This window comes from Heterodontus francisci, chromosome 34 (genome assembly GCF_036365525.1).
Source record: "Heterodontus francisci isolate sHetFra1 chromosome 34, sHetFra1.hap1, whole genome shotgun sequence".
Taxonomy (NCBI): domain Eukaryota; kingdom Metazoa; phylum Chordata; class Chondrichthyes; order Heterodontiformes; family Heterodontidae; genus Heterodontus; species Heterodontus francisci.
Genome location: NC_090404.1, coordinates 818,217 through 841,182, shown reverse-complemented (window position 1 = coordinate 841,182; position 22,966 = coordinate 818,217). Strand labels below are relative to the sequence as shown.

The 22,966-nt window shown below is 50.3% G+C and overlaps 1 protein-coding gene across 1 annotated transcript; it reads left to right on the top strand.

Moving 5' to 3' along the window:
- Nucleotides 1–8,601: 8,601 nt before the first annotated feature.
- Nucleotides 8,602–22,072, top strand: LOC137348461 (immunoglobulin lambda-1 light chain-like). The gene is made up of 3 exons (XM_068013767.1): nucleotides 8,602–8,700; nucleotides 17,087–17,440; nucleotides 21,593–22,072. The coding sequence occupies exons 1-3, from the start codon at nucleotides 8,655–8,657 to the stop codon at nucleotides 21,934–21,936; spliced, it is 744 nt and encodes a 247-aa protein (XP_067869868.1). The 5' UTR covers nucleotides 8,602–8,654; the 3' UTR covers nucleotides 21,937–22,072.
- Nucleotides 22,073–22,966: the final 894 nt, after the last annotated feature.

Sequence of the window (22,966 nt, the reverse complement as noted above, 5' to 3'; positions counted from 1 at the left end):
GTGCGGCGCTCCCTCAGTACTGACCCTCCGACTGTGCAGCACTCCCTCGGTACTGACCCACCGACAGTGCAGCACTCCCTCGGTACTGACGCTCCGACAGTGCGGCACTCCCTCAGTACTGACCCTCCGACAGTGCAGCACTCCCTCAGTACTGACGCTCCGACAGTGCGGCACTCCCTCAGTACTGACCCTCCGACTGTGCAGCACTCCCTCAGTACTGACCCACCGACAGTGCAGCACTCCCTCGGTACTGATGCTCCGACAGTGCGGCACTCCCTCGGTACTGACCCTCCGACAGTGCAGCACTCCCTCAGTCCTGACGCTCCGACAGTGCGGCACTCCCTCAGTGCTGACCCTCCGACTGTGCAGCACTCCCTCAGTACTGACCCACCGACAGTGCAGCACTCCCTCGGTACTGACGCTCCGACAGTGCGGCACTCCCTCAGTACTGACCCTCCGACAGTGCAGCACTCCCTCAGTACTGACGCTCCGACAGTGCGGCACTCCCTCAGTACTGACCCTCCAACTGTGCAGCACTCCATCAGTACTGACCCACTGACAGTGCAGCACTCCCTCATTACTGACCCTCCCACAGTGCGGCACTCCCTCAGTACTGACCCACCGACAGTGCAGCACTCCCTCAGCACTGACCCTCCGACAGTGAGGCTGTCCCTCAGTACTGAGATAGGAATATAGGAGCAGGAACAAAAACAAGAAATGCTGGAATCACTCAGCAGGTCTGGCAGCATCTGTGGAAAGAGAAGCAGAGTTAACGTTTCGGGTCAGTGACCCTTCTTCGGAACTGACCCGAAACGTTAACTCTGCTTCTCTTTCCACATATGCTGCCAGACCTGCTGAGTGATTCCAGCATTTCTTTTTTTAATTTCAGATTTCCAGCATCCGCAGTATTTTGCTTTTATATCGGAGCAGGAGTAGGCCATTCAGCCTGTTGAGCCTGTTCCGCCATTCAATTATATCAAGACTGATAATCTACTTTAACATCACTTTCCCATGTTGTCCTCACATCTCCTCATGGCATTATTATCTAGAAATCTGTCAATCTCTGTCTTAAACATATTCAATGACTGACCTTCCACAGCCCTCTGGGGTAGAGAATTCCACAGATTCACCACCCTCTGAGTGAAGAAATTCCTCCTCATCTCAGTTGTAAATGGCCAACCCTTTATTCTGAGACTGTGTCCCCTGGTTCTAGACTCACCAGCCAGGGGAAACATCTTATCCACATCCACCCTGTGAGAAGTTTGTAAGTTTCAATGAGATCACCTCTCATTCTTCTAAACCAGAGAATACAGGCCCAGTTTCCCCAATCTCTCCTCATCAGACAATCCTGCCACCCCAGGGATTAGGCTGGTGAACCTCCGTTGCACTCCCTCTATAGCAAGTATATCCTTCCTTAGATAAAGGAGACCAGAACTGTATACAATACTCCAGGTGCGGACTCACCAAGGTGCTCTACAATTGCAGCAAGACATTTTTACCCCTGTACTGAAAATCCTCTTGCGATGAAGGCCAACATACCATTTCCCAGCCTAATTGCTTGTTACACCTGCATGTTAATTTTCAGTGATTTATGAACAAGGACACCCAGGTCTCTTTGGATATCAACACTTCCCAACCTCTCACCATTTCAGAAATATTCAGTCTTTCTGTCTTTTCTACCAAAACAGATAATTTCACACTTATTCACATTATATTCCGTCTGCCATGTTCTTGCCTATTCATTTAGCCTGTTCAAGTCTCCTTGAAGCCTCCTTGCATCCCCCTCACAACACACATTCCCACCTAGCTTTGTGTGATCAGCAAATTTGGAAATATTACATTTGGTCCCCACATCCAAATCATTGATAAATATTGTAAACCAAGTACCGATCCCTGCGGTACCTCACTAGTCACAGCCTGCCATCCTGAGAATGACCCGTTTATTCCTACTCTCTGTTAACCAATTCTCAATCCATACCTGTATATTACCCCCAATCCCATGTGCTCTAATTTTGTTCACTAACCTCCTGTGTGGGACCTTATCAAAAGCCTTCTGAAAATCCAAATACACCACATCCACTGGTTCTCCTTTATCTGTGTGACAAGTAACATCCTTAAAAAAACTCCAACAGGTTTGTCAAACATGATTTCCCTTTCACAAATCCTCGTTGACTCTGCCCAATCATATCATTATTTTCTAGTTATCATTTCCTTTGTAATAAATTCTAACATTTCCCCACTACTGACATCAAACTAACAGCTCTGTAGTTCCCTGTTTTCTCTCTCCCTCCTTTGTTAAATAGTGAGGTTACATTTGTTACTTTCCAGTCTGCAGGAACCTTTCCAGAATCTATCGAATTCTGAAAGATAACCACCAATACATCCACTGTCTCTATAGTCACCTCCTTCAACCCTCTGGGATTGTGGCTCATTTGGTCCAGGGGATTAATCAACCGTCAACCCAGTTAGTTTTTTGAGTACTACCTCTTTATTCATACTCATTTCTTTCAGTTCCTCATTTTCACAAGTCCCTTGGTTCCCGAGTATTTCTGGGAGATTTTCTGTAACTTCCTTTGTGAAGACAGACACAAAGTATTTGTTTAATTTCTCTGCCCTTTCCGTATTCTCCATTATAAATTCTCCTGTCTCCGCCTGTAATGGACCCACATTCGTCCTTGCTAATCTTTTCCTTTTCACATACCTAAAGAAGCATTTACAGTCCATCTTTGTATTTCCCGCTAGTTTACATTCATATTCTCTTTTCCCTTTCTTTATCAGTTTCTTGGTCATCCTTTGTTGGATTCTAAACTGCTCCCAATCCTCGGGCTTATCACTGTTTCAGGCAACTTTTAAGCCTTTGTGCTAATAAAATTTTTAACTTCATTTGTTAGCCATGGTCGATTCACCTTTCCCATTGGGTGCTTAACCTTAGAGGAATATATATCGATTGTAGACCATGTAGTACTTCTTTAAATACTAGCCATTACCTGTCTACTGTCAAATTTTTTAGTGTATTTCCACTATCCACCATAGCCAACTTGCTCCCATACCTTCATAGTTTCCTTTGTTCAGATTTAAGACCCTAGTTTCAAAATGAACTATATCACTTTCAAACTTAATGTAAAATTCCATCATGTTATGATCACTATTTCCCAAAGACTCCTTCACAGCAAGGTTATTAATTAGCCCTTTCTCATTACACAATACCAGATCTAAAATAGCCCGATCCCTAATTGGTGCCTCAAAGTACTGCTCCAGAAACCCATCTCGTACACACTGCAGAAATATATCTTTCACAGCGTTAGTGCTGATTATGTTTACCCAGTCTATCTGTAGATTGAGATTGCCCATTATCACTGTATTACCCATGTTACAGGCACCTCTAATTTCATGATTTTCACCATGCCCAGCATTACTACTATTTGGTGGCCTTTAAACAACTCCTACCAATGTTTGCTGCCCCTTGCTGTTTCTTAGCTCCGCCCAGATTGATTCCACATCTTGATCCTTTGATCTAAGATCCTCTCTCACTAACATACTGATCTCATCCCTTATTGACAGTGCAACCCCATTTGGGATTTTCTTCTCCCTGCTGCTTTCACATGCATTCAAGTCCTCTGAAGAAGGAATTTTCCTCCACACAAGATCAGGGGGCAGGTTGTTCAACCTTGCCCATCTAAGAGCGAAGTCCAAAGTATGGAAAGTCCTCATCAGGGAACTCCTCTTTGCTGACGATGCTGCTTTAACATCTCACACTGAAGAGTGCCTGCAGAGTCTCATCGACAGGTTTGCGGCTGCCTGCAACGAATTTGACCGAACCATCAGCCTTAAGAAAACGAACATCATGGGACAGGACGTCAGAAATGCTCCATCCATCAATATCGGCGACCATGCTCTGGAAGTGGTTCAAGAGTTCACCTACCTAGGCTCAACTGTCACCAGTAACCTGTCACTAGATGCAGAAATCAACAAGCGCATGGGAAAGGCTTCCACTGCTATGTCCAGACTGGCCAAGAGAGTGTGGGAAAATGGCGCACTGACACGGAACACAAAAGTCCGAGTGTATCAAGCCTGTGTCCTCAGTACCTTGCTCTATGGCAGCAAGGCCTGGACAACGTATGGCAGCCAAGAGCGACGTCTCAATTCATTCCATCTTCGCTGCCTCCGGAGAATCCTTGGCATCAGGTGGCAGGACCGTATCTCCAACACAGAAATCCTCAAGGCGACCAACATCCCCAGCTTATACACACTACTGAGTCAGCGGCGCTTGAGATGGCTTGGCCATGTGAGCCGCATGGAAGATGGCAGGATCCCCAAAGACACCTTGTACAGCGAGCTCGCCACTGGTATCAGACCCACCGGCCGTCCATGTCTCCGCTTTAAAGACGTCTGCAAACGCGACATGAAGTCCTGTGACATTGATCACAAGTCGTGGGAGTCAGTTGCCAGCGTTCGCCAGAGCTGGCGGGCAGCCATAAAGACGGGGCTAAAGTGTGGCGAGTCGAAGAGACTTAGTAGTTGGCAGGAAAAAAGACAGAGGCGCAAGGGGAGAGCCAACTGTGTAACAGCCCCGACAAACAAATTTTTCTGCAGCACCTGTGGAAGAGCCTGTCACTCTAGAATTGGCCTTTATAGCCACTCCAGGCGCTGCTCCACAAACCACTGACCACCTCCAGGTGCTTACCCATTGTCTCTCGAGATAAGGAGGCCAAAGAAGAAGTAACCCCACCTCCTTTTCCTTTTATGCCTATCTTTCTGAAATGATGAATATTCTCGAATATTCAGTTCCCAGTCATGGTTCCCTGTGACCATGTCTCTGTAATGGCAATTAGATCATAGCCATTTACCCCAATCTGTGCCTTCAGATCATCTACCTTATTGTGAATTCTGAGTGCATTCAGATAGAGTGCCTTTAACGGACCCTCCAACAGTGCAGCACTCCCTCAGTACTGACCCTCCGACAGTGCAGCACTCCCTCAGTACTGACCCTCTGACAGTGCGGCACTCCCTCAGTACTGACCCTCCGACATTGCAGTGCTACTTCATTTACGAGTAACCGGGGGAAGCGTGGGCCTGGATTAAGGGGTCAAGCGTTTGTTGTGGGGCTCGAACCCAGGACCACCTGACTGAGGGGCGAGGGAGAGAGAGTGTGAGACCCCCACCCAACTGGCAAGTCTGATGAACTAGCTAACGGCTCAGGAAGCCCATCTGTTAGTCTCAGCCATCTGGAGAGGAGATGCCGGTTAAGCAAAGACACCCACACACGCCCACCATTACCTTGTAATTCTGCTCAGTTTATAAACAACCCAAGTCTTGCATCAGCCTTTGCAGTGTTGTGTGTCACCCAGGTGTTGGCTGCAGACACGCACAACCAGCATATGTTTCCAGTTCGTGGCAGAGTATCGCACTATAAATATCATCATGAGGAACTGAAACTACCAACTAACTGGCTGATGACTCGAGATTGGAAACACTGGGCCTGTTGTTTATCACACCAGACTAACCACCAGCACCAACTCTCTCCTTTCTCATCACCCGCCAACTTAGCATTTCATTTACCACGTATCCAATTTGACCCCACGGCAAATTCCTGACTTTAAGCCCCCACCAACAGAGGCTCCCTAATGCAAAAGGACGCAAATATGTTCATTGGCTATTTCTTATCGGCTTTGTACACTGCGCTCCAGGACATCACTGCAGGAGTTCCTCAGGGTAGTGTCCTAGGCCCAACCATCTTCAGCTGCTTCATCAATGACCATCAATGGGGATGTTCGCTGATGATTGCACAATGTTCAGCACCATTCGTGACTCCTCAGATACTGAAGCAGTCCGTGTAGAAATGCAGCAAGACCTGGACAATATCCAGGCTTGAGCTGTTAAGTGGAAAGTAACATTCGCGCCACACAAGTACCAGGCAATGACTATCTCCAACAAGGGAGAATCTAACCATCTCCCCTTGATATTCAACGGCATTACCATCGCTGAATCCCCCACTATCAACATCCTAGGGGCTACCATTGACCAGAAACTGAACTGGAGTAGCCATATAAATACCGTGGCTACAAGAGCAGGTCAGAGGCTAGGAATCCTGCAGCGAGTAACTCACCTCCTGACTCCCCAAAGCCTGTCCACCATCTACAAGGCACAAGTCAGGAGTGTGATGGAATACTCTCCACTTGCCTGGATGGGTGCAGCTCCAACAACACTCAAGAAGCTCGACACCATCCAGTACAAAGCAGCCCGCTTGATTGGCACCCCATCCACAAACATTCACTCCCTCCACCACCGACGCACAGTGGCAGCAGTGTGTACCATCTACAAGATGCACTGCAGCAATGCACCAACGCTCCTTAGACAGCACCTTCCAAACCCGCGACCTCTACCAACTAGAAGAACAAGGGCAACAAATGCATGGGAACATCACCACCTGCAAGTTCCCCTCCAAGCCGTACACCATCCTGACTTGGAACTATATCGCCGTTCCTTCACTGTCACTGGGTCAAAATCCTGGAACTCCCTTCCTAACAGCACTGTGGGTGTACCTACCCCACATGGACTGCAGCGGTTCAAGAAGGCAGCTCATCACCACCTTCTCAAGGGCAATTAGGGATGGGTAATAAATGCTGGCCTGGCCAGCGACGCCCACAGCCCCCGAACGAATAAAAAAAAGTTTGAAATCAAGTCTTTCAATCAATTCCTTCGTCCGATTTGCGACATCAACCTTGTTTCTGTTGTGAGAAAGACAGATGAAGTGAGCTCTGGTATCTCTCTCTCACCATCTTGCCCGACCTCAGTCCAGTTCTTTACAGCCAGCGAATTACTATCTGAAGTGTTGCCATGTTGGAAATTTGTGCACAGGAGGATTCCACAAACAGCAAAGCAATAAATGACCAGTTAAACGGTTCCCGATATCATGGGGTCAGGCTGGGACTTTCATTCCACTGTACCACAACTGCTGAGGTTGAGGATGACTGAAGGTAATTCACTGCTGTCAGGTTGGGAGTTTAAACATTTTAATTTGGGCTTTGTGAAGAAATTATCCCAAAACGACGTCAAACCCGGGTTGTCGCTGGTACAGACGTTAGAGTTTAATTGACATGAAATATGGAATTGTGAATCTCTCAGTATTTGAAGCAATATATTCAGCATAAATTGTCTACAGACTGTTTTTACAATCTGTGATTGAAACAGCAAAACTGATATAGTGTGACTTTCACTGTTCGAATGAAAATCTTGGCCCAATAAACCCCAAGGCCCCCAAAATCATATCTCAGTTACATAGAGAGACTGGAGAAGCTGGGATTGTTCTCCTTAGAGCAGAGAAGGTTAAGGGGGAGATTTAATCGAGGCGTTCAAAATCGTGAGGGATTTCGATAGAGTAAATAAGGAGAAGCTGTTTGCAGTGGTGGGAGGGTTAGTAACCAGAGGGACACAGATTTAACAGAATGGGTAAAAGACGCAGAGGGGGAGAATGAGGGGAAATGTTTCTACACAGTGATCTGGAACGCACTCCCTGAAAGGGCGGGGGAAGCAGATTCAATAGTAACTTTCAAAAGGGCAATTGGAGAAGAACTTGAAGGGGAAAAATTTGCAGGGCGATGGGGGAAAGAACTGGGAGGGAGGGAGATTAATTGAGGGGCTCTTTCAGAGAGCCAGCACAGGCAGGAAAGGCCGAATGGCCTCCTTTCTGCTCTGAGACATGCTAGGATCTGCACTCTGCTCTCGCAGGATACAAGGGTGCATTTATTTGCTGATTTGAAGACCACAGTGTAACCCGGGACCTTTATTAAAAGCCGCACTTGCTGAACTCTGTGAGTCAAGGCTGCAGACTTGGGTGAGCTTTGTAGATTCTGGTGCAATCACCAAGTTACAGCCCTTACCCCAAAAACAAGTGCCTGATGGCAAACCAGCAATCTTATTTATACACAGGAGGAAGCCATTCGGCCCATTGTGTCTGTGCTGGTTCTTTCAAAGACCAATCCATTTAATCTCACAGCTACGCCAGATGGGGTCTGACTGGACCTGGATCAGGCCAGTTCAGTTTGCCACACAGACCCTGTCTGCAACTGCCAAACACAATGGACATTAATCTAGACATAGAGGGTTATTTGGTTATGGTTTGAGAAAGGCAGAAAATACATGGGAACACCACCACCTGCAAGTTCCCCTCTAAGTCACACACCATCCTGACTTGGAACTATATCACCGTTCCTTCACTGTCACTGGGTCAAAATCCTGGAACTCCCTTCCTAACAGCACTGTGGGTGTACCTACCCCACATGGACTGCAACGGTTCAAGAAGGCAGCTCACCACCACCTTCTCAAGGGCAATTAGGGATGGGTAATAAATGGTAGTCTAGCCAGTGACACCCACATCCCATGAAAGGATAAGGGTGCCCCTCTCGCTCGGCGTCTCGGTACAAGCCTTCCGCCCCCCGCCCCCTCGACCGATCTAACATCACAAACCATTCCTTGGTTCCCCTCGTCCAATCATCAAACGAAACGTACGCATTTGCATCTTAGAGGTCGTCTGAGTGGTTCTGCTCGAATATTATGCAAAGACCCACGTCAATCGAAGTCCAGCCCACTAACCCCGGCCTTAAGAAGAGTCAGCAGCGAAGGCTGACACAACAATCGTACAGCTGAGTTCATCCATGGAGGCCATGAGTCGAATGCTTGTCTTCTTTCTGTGTCTCACAGGTTAGTAACTGTTTAGTCCTGGTTAAGGTGAGATCTACTGTGCAAATCTAGAGTTATCAGCTCAGATAAAGGGATCTCGTTGGTCAGACAGGGCTCAGTCGCTAATTGTGTCAGAAAGTCACAGGTACGATCCCCGAAATGCTGGGTCAGTAACTGAGGGAGCTCTGCACTGTCGGAGGGTCAGTACTGAGGGAGTGCCGCACTGTCGGAGGGTCAGTACTGAGGGAGTGCCGCACTGTCGGAGGGTCAGTACTGAGGGAGCTCCGCACTGTCGGAGGGTCAGTACTGAGGGAGCTCCGCACTGTCGGAGGGTCAGTACTGAGGGAGTGCCGCACTGTCGGAGGGTCAGTACTGAGGGAGTGCCGCACTGTCGGAGGGTCAGTACTGAGGGAGTGCCGCACTGTCGGAGGGTCAGTACTGAGGGAGCTCCGCACTGTCGGAGGGTCAGTACTGAGGGAGTGCCGCACTGTCGGAGGGTCAGTCCTGAGGGAGCTCCGCACTGTCAGAGGGTCAGTACTGAGGGAGCTCCGCACTGTCGGAGGGTCAGTACTGAGGGAGTGCTGCACTGTCGGAGGGTCAGTCCTGAGGGAGCTCCGCATTGTCGGAGGGTCAGTACTGAGGGAGCACGGCACTGTCGGAGGGTCAGTACTGAGGGAGTGCCGCACTGTCGGAGGGTCAGTACTGAGGGAGTGCCGCAATGTCGGAGGGTCAATACTGAGGGAGTGCCGCACTGTCGGAGGGTCAGTAATGAGGGAGCACCACAATGTCGGAGGGTCAGTACTGAGGGAGTGCCGCACTGTCAGAGGGTCAATACTGAGGGAGTGCCGCACTGTCGGAGGGTCAGTACCGAGGGAGTGCCGCACTGTCGGAGGGTCAGTACTGAGGGAGTGCCGCACTATCGGAGTGTCAGTACTGAGGAAGCGCCGCACTGTCAGAGGGTCAGTACTGAGGGAGTGCCGCACTGTCGGAGGGTCAGTACTGAGGGACTGCCGCAATGTCGGAGGGTCAGTACTGAGGGAGCTCCGCACTGTCAGAGGGTCAGTACTGAGGGAGTGCCGCACTGTCGGAGGGTCAGTACTGAGGGACTGCCGCAATGTCGGAGGGTCAGTACTGAGGGAGAGCCGCACTGTCGGAGGGTCAGTATTGAGGGAGTGCCACAATGTCGGAGGGTCAGTACTGAGGGAGTGCCGCACTGTCAGAGGGTCAGTACTGAGGGAGTGCTGCACTGTCGGAGGGTCAGTACTGAGGGAGTGCTGCACTGTCGGAGGGTCAGTACTGAGGGAGTGCTGCACTGTCAGAGGGTCAGTACTGAGGGAGTGCTGCACTGTCAGAGGGTCAATACTGAGGGAGTGCCGCACTGTCGGAGGGTCAGTAATGAGGGCGTGCTGCACTGTCGGAGGGTCAGTAATGAGGGAGCACCACAATGTCGGAGGTTCGGGACTGAGGGAGCACTGCATGGTCAGAGGGTCAGTACCGAGGGAGTGCCGCATGGTTGAAGGGTCAGTACTGAGGGAGTGCCGCACTGTCGGAGGGTCAGTACCGAGGGAGTGCTGCACCGTCGGAGGGTCAGTACCGAGGGAGTGCCACAATGTCGGAGGGTCAGTACTGAGGGAGTGCCGCACTGTCAGAGGGTCAATACTGAGGGAGTGCTGCACTGTCGGAGGGTCAGTACTGAGGGAGTGCCGCACTGTCGGAGGGTCAGTACTGAGGGAGTGCTGCACTATCGGAGGGTCAGTACCGAGGGAGTGTCGCACTGTCGGAGGGTCAGTACCGAGGGAGTGCCGCACTGTCGGAGGGTCAGTACCAATGGAGTGCTGCACTATCGGAGGGTCAGTACCGAGGGAGTGTCGCACTGTCGGAGGGTCAGTACCGAGGGAGTGCCGCACTGTCGGCTGGTCAGTACTGAGGGAGTGCCGCACTGTCGGAGGGTCAGTACTGAATGAGTGCCGCATGGTTGAAGGGTCAGTACCGAGGGAATGCTGCACTGTCGGAGGGTCAGTCCTGAGGGAGTGCCGCAATGTCGGAGAGTCAGTACTGAGGGAGTGCCGCAATGTTGGAGGGTCAGTACTGAGTGAGTGCCGCACTGTCGGAGGGTCAGTACTGAGGGAGTGCCGCAATGTTGGAGGGTCAGTACTGAGGGAGTGCCGCACTGTCGGAGGGTCAGTACTGGGGAAGTGCCGCATGGATGAAGGGTCAGTACCGAGGCAGTGCTGCACTGTCGGAGGGTCAGTACTGAATGAGTGCCGCATGGTTGAAGGGTCAGTACCGAGGGAGTGTCGCACTGTCGGCTGGTCAGTACTGAGGGAGTGCCGCAATGTCGGAGGGTCAGTACTGAATGAGTGCCGCATGGTTGAAGGGTCAGTACCGAGGGAGTGCCGCACTGTCGGAAGGTCAGTACTGAATGAGTGCCGCATGGTTGAAGGGTCAGTACCGAGGGAGTGCCGCACTGTCGGAAGGTCAGTACTGAATGAGTGCCGCATGGTTGAAGGGTCAGTACCGAGGGAGTGCCGCACTGTCGGAAGGTCAGTACTGGGGGTGTGCCGCAAGGACGAAGGGTCAGTACCGAGGGAGTGCTGCACTGTCGGAGAGTCAGTACTGAGGGAGTGCTGCACTGTCGGAGGGTCAGTACTGAGGGAGTGCCGCACTGTCAGAGGGTCAGTACTGAGGGAGTGCCGCACTGTCAGAGGGTCAGTACCGAGGGAGTGCTGCACTGTCGGAGGGTCAGTACTGAATGAGTGCCGCATGGTTGAAGGGTCAGTACCGAGGGAGTGCCGCACTGTCGGAAGGTCAGTACTGGGGGTGTGCCGCAAGGACGAAGGGTCAGTACCGAGGGAGTGCTGCACTGTCGGAGAGTCAGTACTGAGGGAGTGCTGCACTGTCGGAGGGTCAGTACTGAATGAGTGCCGCATGGTTGAAGGGTCAGTACCGAGGGAGTGCCGCACTGTCGGAAGGTCAGTACTGGGGGTGTGCCGCAAGGACGAAGGGTCAGTACCGAGGGAGTGCTGCACTGTCGGAGAGTCAGTACTGAGGGAGTGCTGCACTGTCGGAGGGTCAGTACTGAGGGAGTGCCGCACTGTCAGAGGGTCAGTACTGAGGGAGTGCCGCACTGTCAGAGGGTCAGTACCGAGGGAGTGCTGCACTGTCGGAGGGTCAGGACTGAGGGAGTGCCGCAATGTCGGACGGTCAGTACTGAGGGAACGCTGCACTGTCAGAGGGTCAGTACTGAGGGAGTGCCGCACTGTCAGAGGGTCAGTACTGAGGGAGTGTCGCACTGTCAGAGGGTCAGTACCGAGGGAGTGCTGCACTGTCGGAGGGTCAGTACTGAGGGAGTGCTGCACTGTCGGAGGGTCATTACTGAGGGAGTGCTGCACTGTCAGAGGGTCAGTACTGAGGGACTGCGGCACTGTCAGAGGGTCAGTACCGAAAGAGTGCTGCACTGTCGGAGAGTCAGTACTGAGGGAGTGCTGCACTGTCGGAGGGTCAGTCCTGAGGGAGTGCTGCACTGTCGGAGGGTCAGTCCTGAGGGAGTGCTGCACTGTCAGAGGGTCAGTACCGAAAGAGTGCTGCACTGTCGGAGGGTCAGTACTGAGGGAGTGCTGCACTGTCGGAGGGTCAGTACTGAGGGAGTGCTGCACTGTCGGAGGGTCAGTACTGAGGGAGTGCTGCACTGTCGGAGGGTCAGTACTGAGGGAGTGCTGCACTGTCATCGGTGCTGTCTTTTGGGATGAGATGTTAAAAATGCGCTCTCTCAGGTTTGGTGTGAAGGGTCCCACAGCCACCAATACGAGGAAAGCAGGGGATGGTGAGTTCTTTCCGGTGTTCAGGGACCAATCTGTATCCCTCAATCTACATCACAAAAAATAACCAATTGTCCAGTCATTTCTGATGTCGCTGTTTGTGGGATCTTGCTGTGCACAGGTTGCCTGCTGCATTTCGTAGATTACAACATTGAATGCACTTGAAAAAGTATTTGCTTGGCTGCAAATTACTTTGGGTTATCCTTCGGTGGTGAAAGTTGAGGTAGAGATGAAAGATATTTTCTTTCTTTTCCTCCACCTTTCCAATCCCAAAACCTCTCCGTCACCAAACTCACCTATTGCACCTCTGTAAGATCGCCCCTCTCTGCCCCCGTCTCAGCTCATCAGCTGCTGAAACCCTCATCCCTGCCTTTGTGTCCTCTAGACTTGACTATTCCAATGTGATCCTGGCTGCTCTCCCACATTCTACCATCAGTAAACTTGAGGTCATCATAACTCTGCTGTCCGTGTCTGAACTCATACCAGGTCCTGTTCCCCTCTCACCCCGTGCTCGCTGACCTACACTGACTCCCGGTCTAGCAAGATCCTGATTTTAACATCCCTTTTCAAATCCCTCCAGCTCCTACACTCCTCCCTATCTCTGTAACCTCCTCCAGCCTTAACACCCCTCCCTATCTCTGTAACCTCCTCCAGCTCCTACACTCCTCCCTATCTCTGTAACCTCCTCCAGCCCCTACACTCCTCCCTATCTCTGTAACCTCCTCCAGCCTTAACACTCCTCCCTATCTCTGTAACCTCCTCCAGCCTTAACACCCCTCCCTATCTCTGTAACCTCCTCCAGCCCCTACAACCCTCCCTATCTCTGTAACCTCCTCCATTCCCTACAACCCTCCGAGATCTCTGTGCTCCTCTAGTTCTGCTCCATCATTGCCTCAGCTTCTCCTCTGGAATTCTCTCTCCCCTGTGTTGCTCCTTAAAGGACCAGGTTTGGAGGTAGAATATAATGGTGTCTGCTGTTAGTTAGAACCCACTCCTGACCCTTTCCGCTCGGAACCCTGCAGCCAGGGCAAAAGGGCATCTCCTTAACCAATGTGATTGGGAAATATCCAGTGCAAGTACTGGGAAGGAAGGTGATCTAAGTGGTGGGGGGTGGGGGGAAGGTAAATTCAACATTAAATCAGATGGAGAGAGAGAAAGAAGATTAGATTAAGAGAGAGAGAGAGAGAGAGGGGGACGAACGTGTCAGGAGTGAAATGATTAAAACTTTACAATTTGACTTCTTTAAAAATCTGCCCTAACATTCACCCTAATGTCACCACCTGAAGGAATGAGACTCCACACTTGTAATTGTTAGTTTTCTGGGTCAGCGAGGTTGTTTGGTAGTCATTCCAATCTGGCCCGGCCATGGCACTGAAATGGCCCCCAGCAAATCACAAAAGGCATCCTCCGTGGCTGCAGGAATGTGTCCCTTCTTGTCCTCCCTGACCTGTCAGTAATTTGTGAGACAGTTGAAGGTTGCTCACTATCTCGAAGTTCGTTGTGCAAATCTATTTGTCTTTTTGAAAATTGACCTCATTGAGTTGCTAATTACTTGTTCTAAAAGCAAGTTCGAATAAAATTAATTTTATGTGACTTAGATTCAAAAAATGACCTCTTTCTGAGATGTACTTGCAGTGTTGTAAGGACACAGGTTGGATGTGGTAAACTATGAGGCTTTACTGGATAAAACAGTACGGTAATAGATAATAGACAGGGGTATCATGATAGTACTGGGGGTTGTTCATGTGTACCAGAGGCTGATAGGGTGAAAAGTACAATTCGAGAACGATTGAACAGGTTGGGCTTTTCTCTCCAGAAAAGAGAAGACTGAGGGGTGACCTGATCGAAGTCTTTAAAATTATGCAAGGGTTCGATGTAGTAGAGAGAAATAACAGTAAATTCCACTAACCTCACTGTTATTTATAAAAGCAAATTCTGGAACAATGTCTCTGAACGTGGTTCCGTGTCAAATTGTCAAGAACCTCGGGATGTTTTACTACAACCCTCCCTATCTCTGTAACCTCCTCCAGCCCCTACACCCCTCCCTATCTCTGTAATCTCCTCCAGTCTCTACACCCCTCCCTATCTCTGTAACCTCCTCCAGTCCCTACACCCCTCCCTATCTCTGTAACCTCCTCCAGTCCCTACAACCCTCCCTATCTCTGTAACCTCCTCCAGCCCCTACAACCCTCCCTATCTCTGTAACCTCCTCCAGTCCCTACAACCCTCCCTATCTCTGTAACCTCATCCAGCCCCTACAACCCTCCCTATTTCTGTAATCTCCTCCAGTCCCTGCAACTCTCCCTATCTCTGTAACCTCCTCCAGCCCCTACATTCCTCCCTATCTCTGTAACCTCCTCCAGCCCCTACAACCCTCCCTATCTCTGTAACCTCCTCCAGTCCCTACAACCCTCCCTATCTCTGTAACCTCCTCCAGCCCCTACAACCCTCCCTATCTCTGTAACCTCCTCCAGTCCCTACAACCCTCCCTATCTCTGTAACCTCCTCCAGCCCCTACAACCCTCCCTATCTGTGTAACCTCCTCCAGTCCCTACAACCCTCCCTATCTCTGTAACCTCCTCCAGCCCCTACAACCCTCCCTATCTCTGTAACCTCCTCCAGCCCCTACAACCCTCCCTATCTCTGTAACCTCCTCCAGCCCCACAACCCTCCCTATCTCTGTAACCTCCTCCAGCCACTACACCCCTCCCTATCTCTGTAACATCCTCCAGTCCCCACAACCCTATCTCTGTAACCTCCTCCAGTCCCCACACCCCTCCCTATCTCTGTAACCTCCTCCAGTCCCTACACCCCTCCCTATCTCTGTAACCTCCTCCAGCCACTACAACCCTCCCTATCTCTGTAACCTCCTCCAGTCCCCACACCCCTCCCTATCTCTGTAACCTCCTCCAGTCCCTACACCCCTCCCTATCTCTGTAACCTCCTCCAGCCACTACAACACTCCCTACTTCTGTAATCTCCTCCAGTCCCTACAACCCTCCCTATCTCTGTAACCTCATCCAGCCCCTACAACCCTCCCTATTTCTGTAATCTCCTCCAGTCCCTGCAACTCTCCCTATCTCTGTAACCTCCTGCAGCCCCTACAACCCTCCCTATTTCTGTAATCTCCTCCAGTCCCTACAACCCTCCCTATCTCTGTAATCTCCTCCAGTCCCTACAACCCTCCCTATCTCTGTAATCTCCTCCAGTCCCTGCAACCCTCCCAATCTTTGTAATCTCCTCCAGTCCCTGCAACCCTCCCTATCTCTGTAACCTCCTCCAGCCCCTACATCCCTCCCTATCTCTGTAATCTCCTCCAGTCCCTACAACCCTCCCTATCTCTGTAATCTCCTCCAGTCCCTACAACCCTCCCTATCTCTGTAATCTCCTCCAGTCCCTACAACCCTCCCTATCTCTGTAATCTCCTCCAGTCCCTACAACCCTCCCTATCTCTGTAACCTCCTCCAGCCCCTACATCCCTCCCTAAGTCTGTAACCTCCTCCAGCCCCTTCAACCCTCCCTATTTCTGTAATCTCCTCCAGTCCCTGCAACACTCCCTATCTCTGTAACCTCCTCCAGCCCCTACAACCCTCCCTATTTCTGTAATCTCCTCCAGTCCCTACAACCCTCCCTATCTCTGTAACCTCCTCCACCTCCTACAACCCTCCCTATCTCTGTAACCTCCTCCAGCCCCTACAACCCTCCCTATTTCTGTAATCTCCTCCAGTCTCTACAACCCTCCCTGTCTCTGTAACCTCCTCCAGCCCCTACCACCCTCCCTATTTCTGTAATCTCCTCCAGTCCCTACAACCCTCCCTATCTCTGTAACTTCCTCCAGCCCCTACAACCCTCCCTATTTCTGTAATCTCCTCCAGTCCCTACAACCTTCCCTATCTCTGTAACCTGCTCCAGCCCCTACAACCCTCCCTATTTCTGTAATCTCCTCCAGTCCCTACAACCCTCCCTATCTCTGTAACCTCCTCCAGCCCCTACAACCCTCCCTATTTCTGTAATCTCCTCCAGTCCCTACAATCCTCCCTATCTCTGTAACCTCCTCCAGTCCCTGCAACCCTCCCTATCTCTGTAACTTCCTCCAGTCCCTACAACCCTCCCTATCTCTGTAACTTCCTCCAGTCCCTACCAGTCTCCGAGATCTCTGAGCTCCTCCAATTCCAGCCTCTTGCCCATCCCCCGATTGCCATCGCTCCACCATTGGCGGCCGTGCCTTCAGCTGCCTGGCCCCTAAACTCTGGAATTCCCTAACTTCCCTCCTTAAACCTCTCCGCCCCCCAACTCTCTCTGCTCCTCTATCTTTGACTGAGCACCTGCCCTAAAATCTCCTTATGTGTTTCGGTGTCATTTTGTGATTTATAATACTCCTGTGAAGCACCTTGGTTCGGTTTTGTCTGTTAAAGACGCTATTTAAATGCAAACCGTTGTTTTTGTTACTTTCTCTCTATTTTTCCCCATTCTATTTCTCTTTTCCTTTATCGTTTGCCATTACTCATTGCGTCCTCCCTTCCTTTCCTGTTTTTCATTCCAAATCCGTACTGAATCCTGCCTAAACCTCTTGCCCTCCCGTCTTCCAGGTGCCACGGCGGTCCCTGTTCTCCAACAGCCGCTGTCGACCTCAGTTCTATCGGGAGGGGATGTCACCTTGTCCTGCCGTGTCCAGAACCTAAATGTCGCCGACTATGGTGGGTTCTGGTACCGGCTGCGGAGCGGGATGAGGCCGGAGTGGGTGCTGGTCCAATGGGCAAGTGGCGAGATTAAGCGGGGCCAGGGCATCACCGAGCGCTTCAGACCTTCCAGGGACCTGACAACTAACAGCTACATCCTGAACGTGGACCGCGTGGCCGAGGCAGACACTGCTGCTTACTACTGTGCTATTACTTACAACAACCAGCTCTACTTCAGCTATGGAGAACACCTGCTTATACGCAGTGAGTATCGTCTACCCGACTGTCGTGTCTACCAGCTTATATACAGACGTGGCACCAGTACCCAGTACTCACAGAGCACTCAATCATAGAATCATTTACAGCACAGAAAGAGGCCATTCCGCCCAGCAAGTCCATGCCAGCTCTTTAAGGAGCTATGCAATTAGTCTCACTCCCCTGTAGCCCTGCAAGTCTACTTATCTCAGGTTATCATCCAACTTCCTTGTGAAATCATTCATCGTCTCCTCTCCCACCAACCCTCGTAGGCACTGAGTTCCAGGTCATTACCTCCCACTGTGTAAAAAACCTTGTCCTCACATTGGGCGGCGCAGTGGTTAGCACCGCAGCCTCACAGCTCCAGGGACCCGGGTTCGATTCTGGGCACTGCCTGTGTGGAGTTTGCAAGTTCTCCCTGTGACGGTGTGGGTTTCCTCCGGGTGCTCCGGTTTCCTCCCACAGCCAAAGACTTGCAGGTCGATAGGTAAATTGGCCATTGTAAATTGCCCCTAGTGTAGGTAGGCGGTAGGAGAATGGTGGGGATGTGGTTGGGAATATGGGATTCATGTAGGATTAGTATAAATGGGTGGTTGTTGGCTGGCACAGACTCGGTGGGCCGAAGGGCCTGTTTCAGTGCTGTATCTCTCTATGACCATGACATTCCTCCTGCATCTCTTACCCAAAACCTTCAATCTGTGTCTCCTAGTCCTTGTACCATCAGTTAATGGGAACAGTTTTTCTTTGTCTAAATTATCTAAACCTGTCATAATCTTGTACACCTCGATCAAATCTCCCCTCAATCTCCTTTACTCCAGGGAGAACAACCCCAGCTTCTCCAATCTAACCTTGTAACTAAAATCCCCCATCCCTGGAACCATTCTGGTAAATCTCCTCTACACCCTCTCAAGGACCCTCACATCCTTCCTAAAGTGTGGTGACCAGAACATGGACTCAATACTCCAGTTGGGGCCTAACCAGAGCTTTATAAAGGTTCAGCATAACCTCCCTCCTTCATCAGAAGAGTCACTGACCTGAAACATTAACTCTGTTTCTCTCTCCCCAGATGCTGCCAGACCTGCTGAGTATTTCCAGCACTTTCTGTTTTTGTTACTCATTATGTATATTAGCCTTGCCCTGCACCTCTAAGCCTGTATTACATATTTGGGGGAGATGGTGGTGTAATGGTAATGTCACAGAACTGTTAATCCAAAGGCCCAGGCTAATGCCCTGGCGACATGGGTTCAAATCCTACCACAGCAGCTGGTGAAATTTAAATTCAATCAATTTATAAAAATCTGGAATTAAAAGCTAGTCTCAGTAATGGTGCCATGAAACTGTCATCACTTGTCATTAAAAAAACCCATCTGGTTCACTCATGTCCTTTTGGCGAGGAAATCAGCCGTCCTGACCTGGTCTGGCCTACATGTGACTCCAGACCCACAGCAATGTGGTTGACTCTTAACTGCCCTCTGAAATGGCCTAACAAACCACTCAGTTATCAAGGGCAATTAGGGATGGGCAATAAATGTTGGTCTAGCCAATGATGCCCACATCCTGTGAAAGACTTAAAAAAAACCCTCTCTGTCCCTAATAGGCACTACACCCCTCTTACTATTCACACACTATTTACATGCTTGTAGAGGTTTTTTGGGTTCCCTTTTATGTAAACTGCCATTCTATTCTCATATTCTCTCTTTGCCAGTCTGATTTTCCTCTTTACTTCTCCCCTCCCAACTTATTGTATTTGGCCTGGTTCTACTTTAGATTATTCCTTGCTCTTCTCCATTACTGATCTAAAACTTATGATACGATGATCGCTCTTACCCGAGTGGTCCCCCACAGACACTTGGTCCACTTGGCCCACCTCATACCCCAGCACCAGATCCAGCAATGCCTCCTTCCTAGTTGGACCGAGAACATCCTGGTCAAGGAAGTTCTCCTGAACACATTTCAGAGATTCCTCCCACTCCTTTCCCTTTGCTCTAACATTAGCCCAATGGATATTTGGGTAATTAAAGTCCCCCAATATCACCACTCTATAGTTCTTGCACATCTCTGTGATTTCCCACAGATTTGTTCCTCTATCTCTCTCTCTCTCACTATTTGGAGGTCCATAGACCACCCCCAGGAGTGTGATCATTCCCTTTTTGCTTCTCAACTCTAACCCCCTCAAGGACATTCCCACTTTCCAACACTACAATATTTTCCCCACTCAGTAGTCAGTACTGCCACCCAACTTCGCTTTCTTCGTCCTTCTATCATTTCTGAACATGTTATATCCTTGTATATTAAGCGCCCAGTCCTCACCATTTTTAAGCCATTTTTCTGTTATTGCCACTAAATCGTATTGCCATACTGCTATTTGTGCTGGTAGCTCACCAACCTTATTCACCACACTTAGTGAACTCACATACATGTGTTGTAAACCTGTCGTTGCATTCCTCGTGGTCCTTCCAAGTTGGCTCCTATGTAATATGGAACGATTCTCTTCTCCAGTACTAACACTCTCACTCTGACTCCACCTTTGCTGTTTCTGACTCTAGTGCTGTCTGTCTCTTCTAATTCTCCGTGCACATTGGTGCTCCTCGTTCCCCATCTCTATATCACAATACCAGCACTCAGTCCTGGTCACCATATCACACTGGGAGCACTGTGTACAGTTCCAGTCACCATATCACACTGGGAGCACTGTGTACAGTTCCAGTCACCATATCACACTGGGAGCACTGTGTACAGTTCCAGTCACCATATCACACTGGGAGCACTGTGTACAGTTCCAGTCTCCATATCACACTTGGAGCACTGTGTACAGTTCCAGTCTCCATATCACACTGGGAGCACTGTGTACAGTTCCAGTCTCCATATCACACTGGGAGCACTGTGTACAGTTCCAGTCTCCATATCACACTCGGAGCACTGTGTACAGTTCCAGTCACCATATCACACTGGGAGCACTGTGTACAGTTCCAGTCACCATATCACACTGGGAGCACTGTGTACAGTTCCAGTCACCATATCACACTTGGAGCACTGTGTACAGTTCCAGTCTCCATATCACACTGGGAGCACTGTGTACAGTTCCAGTCACCATATCACACTGGGAGCACTGTGTACAGTTCCAGTCACCATATCACACTTGGAGCACTGTGTACAGTTCCAGTCACCATATCACACTTGGAGCACTGTGTACAGTTCCAGTCTCCATATCACACTGGGAGCACTGTGTACAGTTCCGGTCTGCATATCACACTGGGAGCACTGTGTACAGTTCCGGTCTCCATATCACACTTGGAACACTGTGTACAATTCCGGTCTCCATATCACATTTGGAGCACTATGTACAGTTCCGGTCTCTATATCACACTGGGAGCACTGTGTACAGTTCCGGTCTCTATATCACACTGGGAGCACTGTGTATAGTTCCGGTCTCCATATCACACTTGGAGCACTGTGTACAGTTCCTGTCTCCATATCACACTTGGAGCACTGTGTACAGTTCCAGTCTCCATATCACACTGGGAGCACTGTGTACAGTTCCAGTCTCCATATCACACTCGGAGCACCGTGTACAGTTCCAGTCTCCATATCACACTCTGAGCACTGTGTACAGTTCCGGTTTCCGTATCACACTTGGACCACCGTGTACAATTCCAGTCTCCATATCACACTGGGAGCACTGTGTACAGTTCCAGTCTCCATATCACACTGGGAGCACTGTGTACAGTTCCAGTCTCCATATCACACTGGGAGCACTGTGTACAGTTCCGGTCTCCATATCACACTTGGAGCACCGTGTACAGTTCCAGTCTCCATATCACACTCTGAGCACTGTGTACAGTTCCGGTCTCCATATCACACTTGGAGCACAGTGTACAGTTCCAGTCTCCATATCACACTCGGAGCACCGTGTACAGTTCCAGTCTCCATATCACACTGGGAGCACTGTGTACAGTTCCAGTCTCCATATCACACTTGGAGCACAGTGTACAGTTCCAGTCTCCATATCACACCGGGAGCACTGTGTACAGTTCCAGTCTCCATATCACACAGGAAGGACAATATGAAGTGCTGGAAGGATTAGCAATCTGCTAAGGTGGTAATTGTTGTTGTTTCAGTTTTGGGGCCTGACTAACGCCTCCTCTTTCCTCCTGCTCACAGGCCGCGATCTGTCGATGCCCTCTGTCCAACTATACCCACCGCCGAGTGAGCAACTGGCCAGCCTTGAAGGCAATGTCACCCTCAGCTGCCTGGCGCGTGGCTTCTATCCAGGGTACGTTCGGGCCCGCTGGACACTGGATGGCGAGGAGGCGGAGAGCGAGAAGCACACCGGTGCGGCGGAGGCCACGCTGAACCAGGACGGCACCTACAGCTGGAGCAGCTACCTGACCCTGCCAACCAGGAAGTGGGGCGCTCACGCACGCTACGCCTGTGAGGTTCATCACGAGTCCAGTCAGGAACCCGTCATTGGCAGCATCGAGCGGGAGAACTGCGAGATCCTATGAGCACCAGTGGATTCCAGGCCGAGGAAAAGGGTCTCCCAGCCTGTCTCCAACCTCACCCTCTTCCCACTCCCCAACATTGCTGGGCTGAGCTACTTGTTTGAACTGGCTGATCTTCTCAATAAACACTCAAACATTTTGCCTGAGCCGAGTCGTATTATTGAGTGCACTGTAGAAACACGTTAACATAAGAATTAGGAGCAGGAGTAGGCCATTCGGCCCATCATGCCTATTCCGACATTTAACAAGATTGTGGTTGATCGCCCAACTCAAATTAGCTGCCCAATCCCGAGATAATATTCATTTCTGAGAACATTTCCCAGAATATCTCAATTCATTGCATAAACTGAATGTGAAAGACTGAAAGAGTGAGAATTTACTTAGTCAACACTTGGAGCACAGTGTACAGTTCCGGTCTCCATATCACACTCGGAGCACTGTGTACAGTTCCAGTCTGCATATCACACTGGGAGCACTGTGTACAGTTCCGGTCCGCATATCACACTGGGAGCACCGTGTACAGTTCCAGTCTCCATATCACACTCGGAGCACTGTGTACAGTTCCAGTCTCCATATCACACTCTGAGCACTGTGTGCAGTTCCAGTCTCCATATCACACTTGGAACACTGTGTACAGTTCCAGTCTCCAAATCACACTGGGAGCACCGTGTACAGTTCCAGTCTCCATATCACACTTGGAACACTGTGTACAGTTCCAGTCTCCATATCACACTCTGAGCACTGTGTGCAGTTCCAGTCTCCATATCACACTCGGAGCACCGTGTACAGTTCCAGTCTCCATATCACACTCAGAGCACCGTGTACAGTTCCAGTCTCCATATCACACTCGGAGCACTGTGTACAGTTCCGGTCTGCATATCACACTGGGAGCACTGTGTACAGTTCCGGTCTCCATATCACACTGGGAGCACTGTGTACAGTTCCAGTCTCCATATCACACTCTGAGCACTGTGTGCAGTTCCAGTCTCCATATCACACTCGGAGCACTGTGTACAGTTCCGGTCTGCATATC

Coding starts and splice junctions, on each gene's coding strand:
- LOC137348461 (XM_068013767.1), top strand. CDS start 8,655: ATGGAGGCCATGAGTCGAATGCTTGTCTTCTTTCTGTGTCTCACAG. Junction 8,701..17,086: donor CTTCTTTCTGTGTCTCACAG/GTTAGTAACTGT, acceptor CCCGTCTTCCAG/GTGCCACGGCGGTCCCTGTT. Junction 17,441..21,592: donor AGAACACCTGCTTATACGCA/GTGAGTATCGTC, acceptor TCCTGCTCACAG/GCCGCGATCTGTCGATGCCC.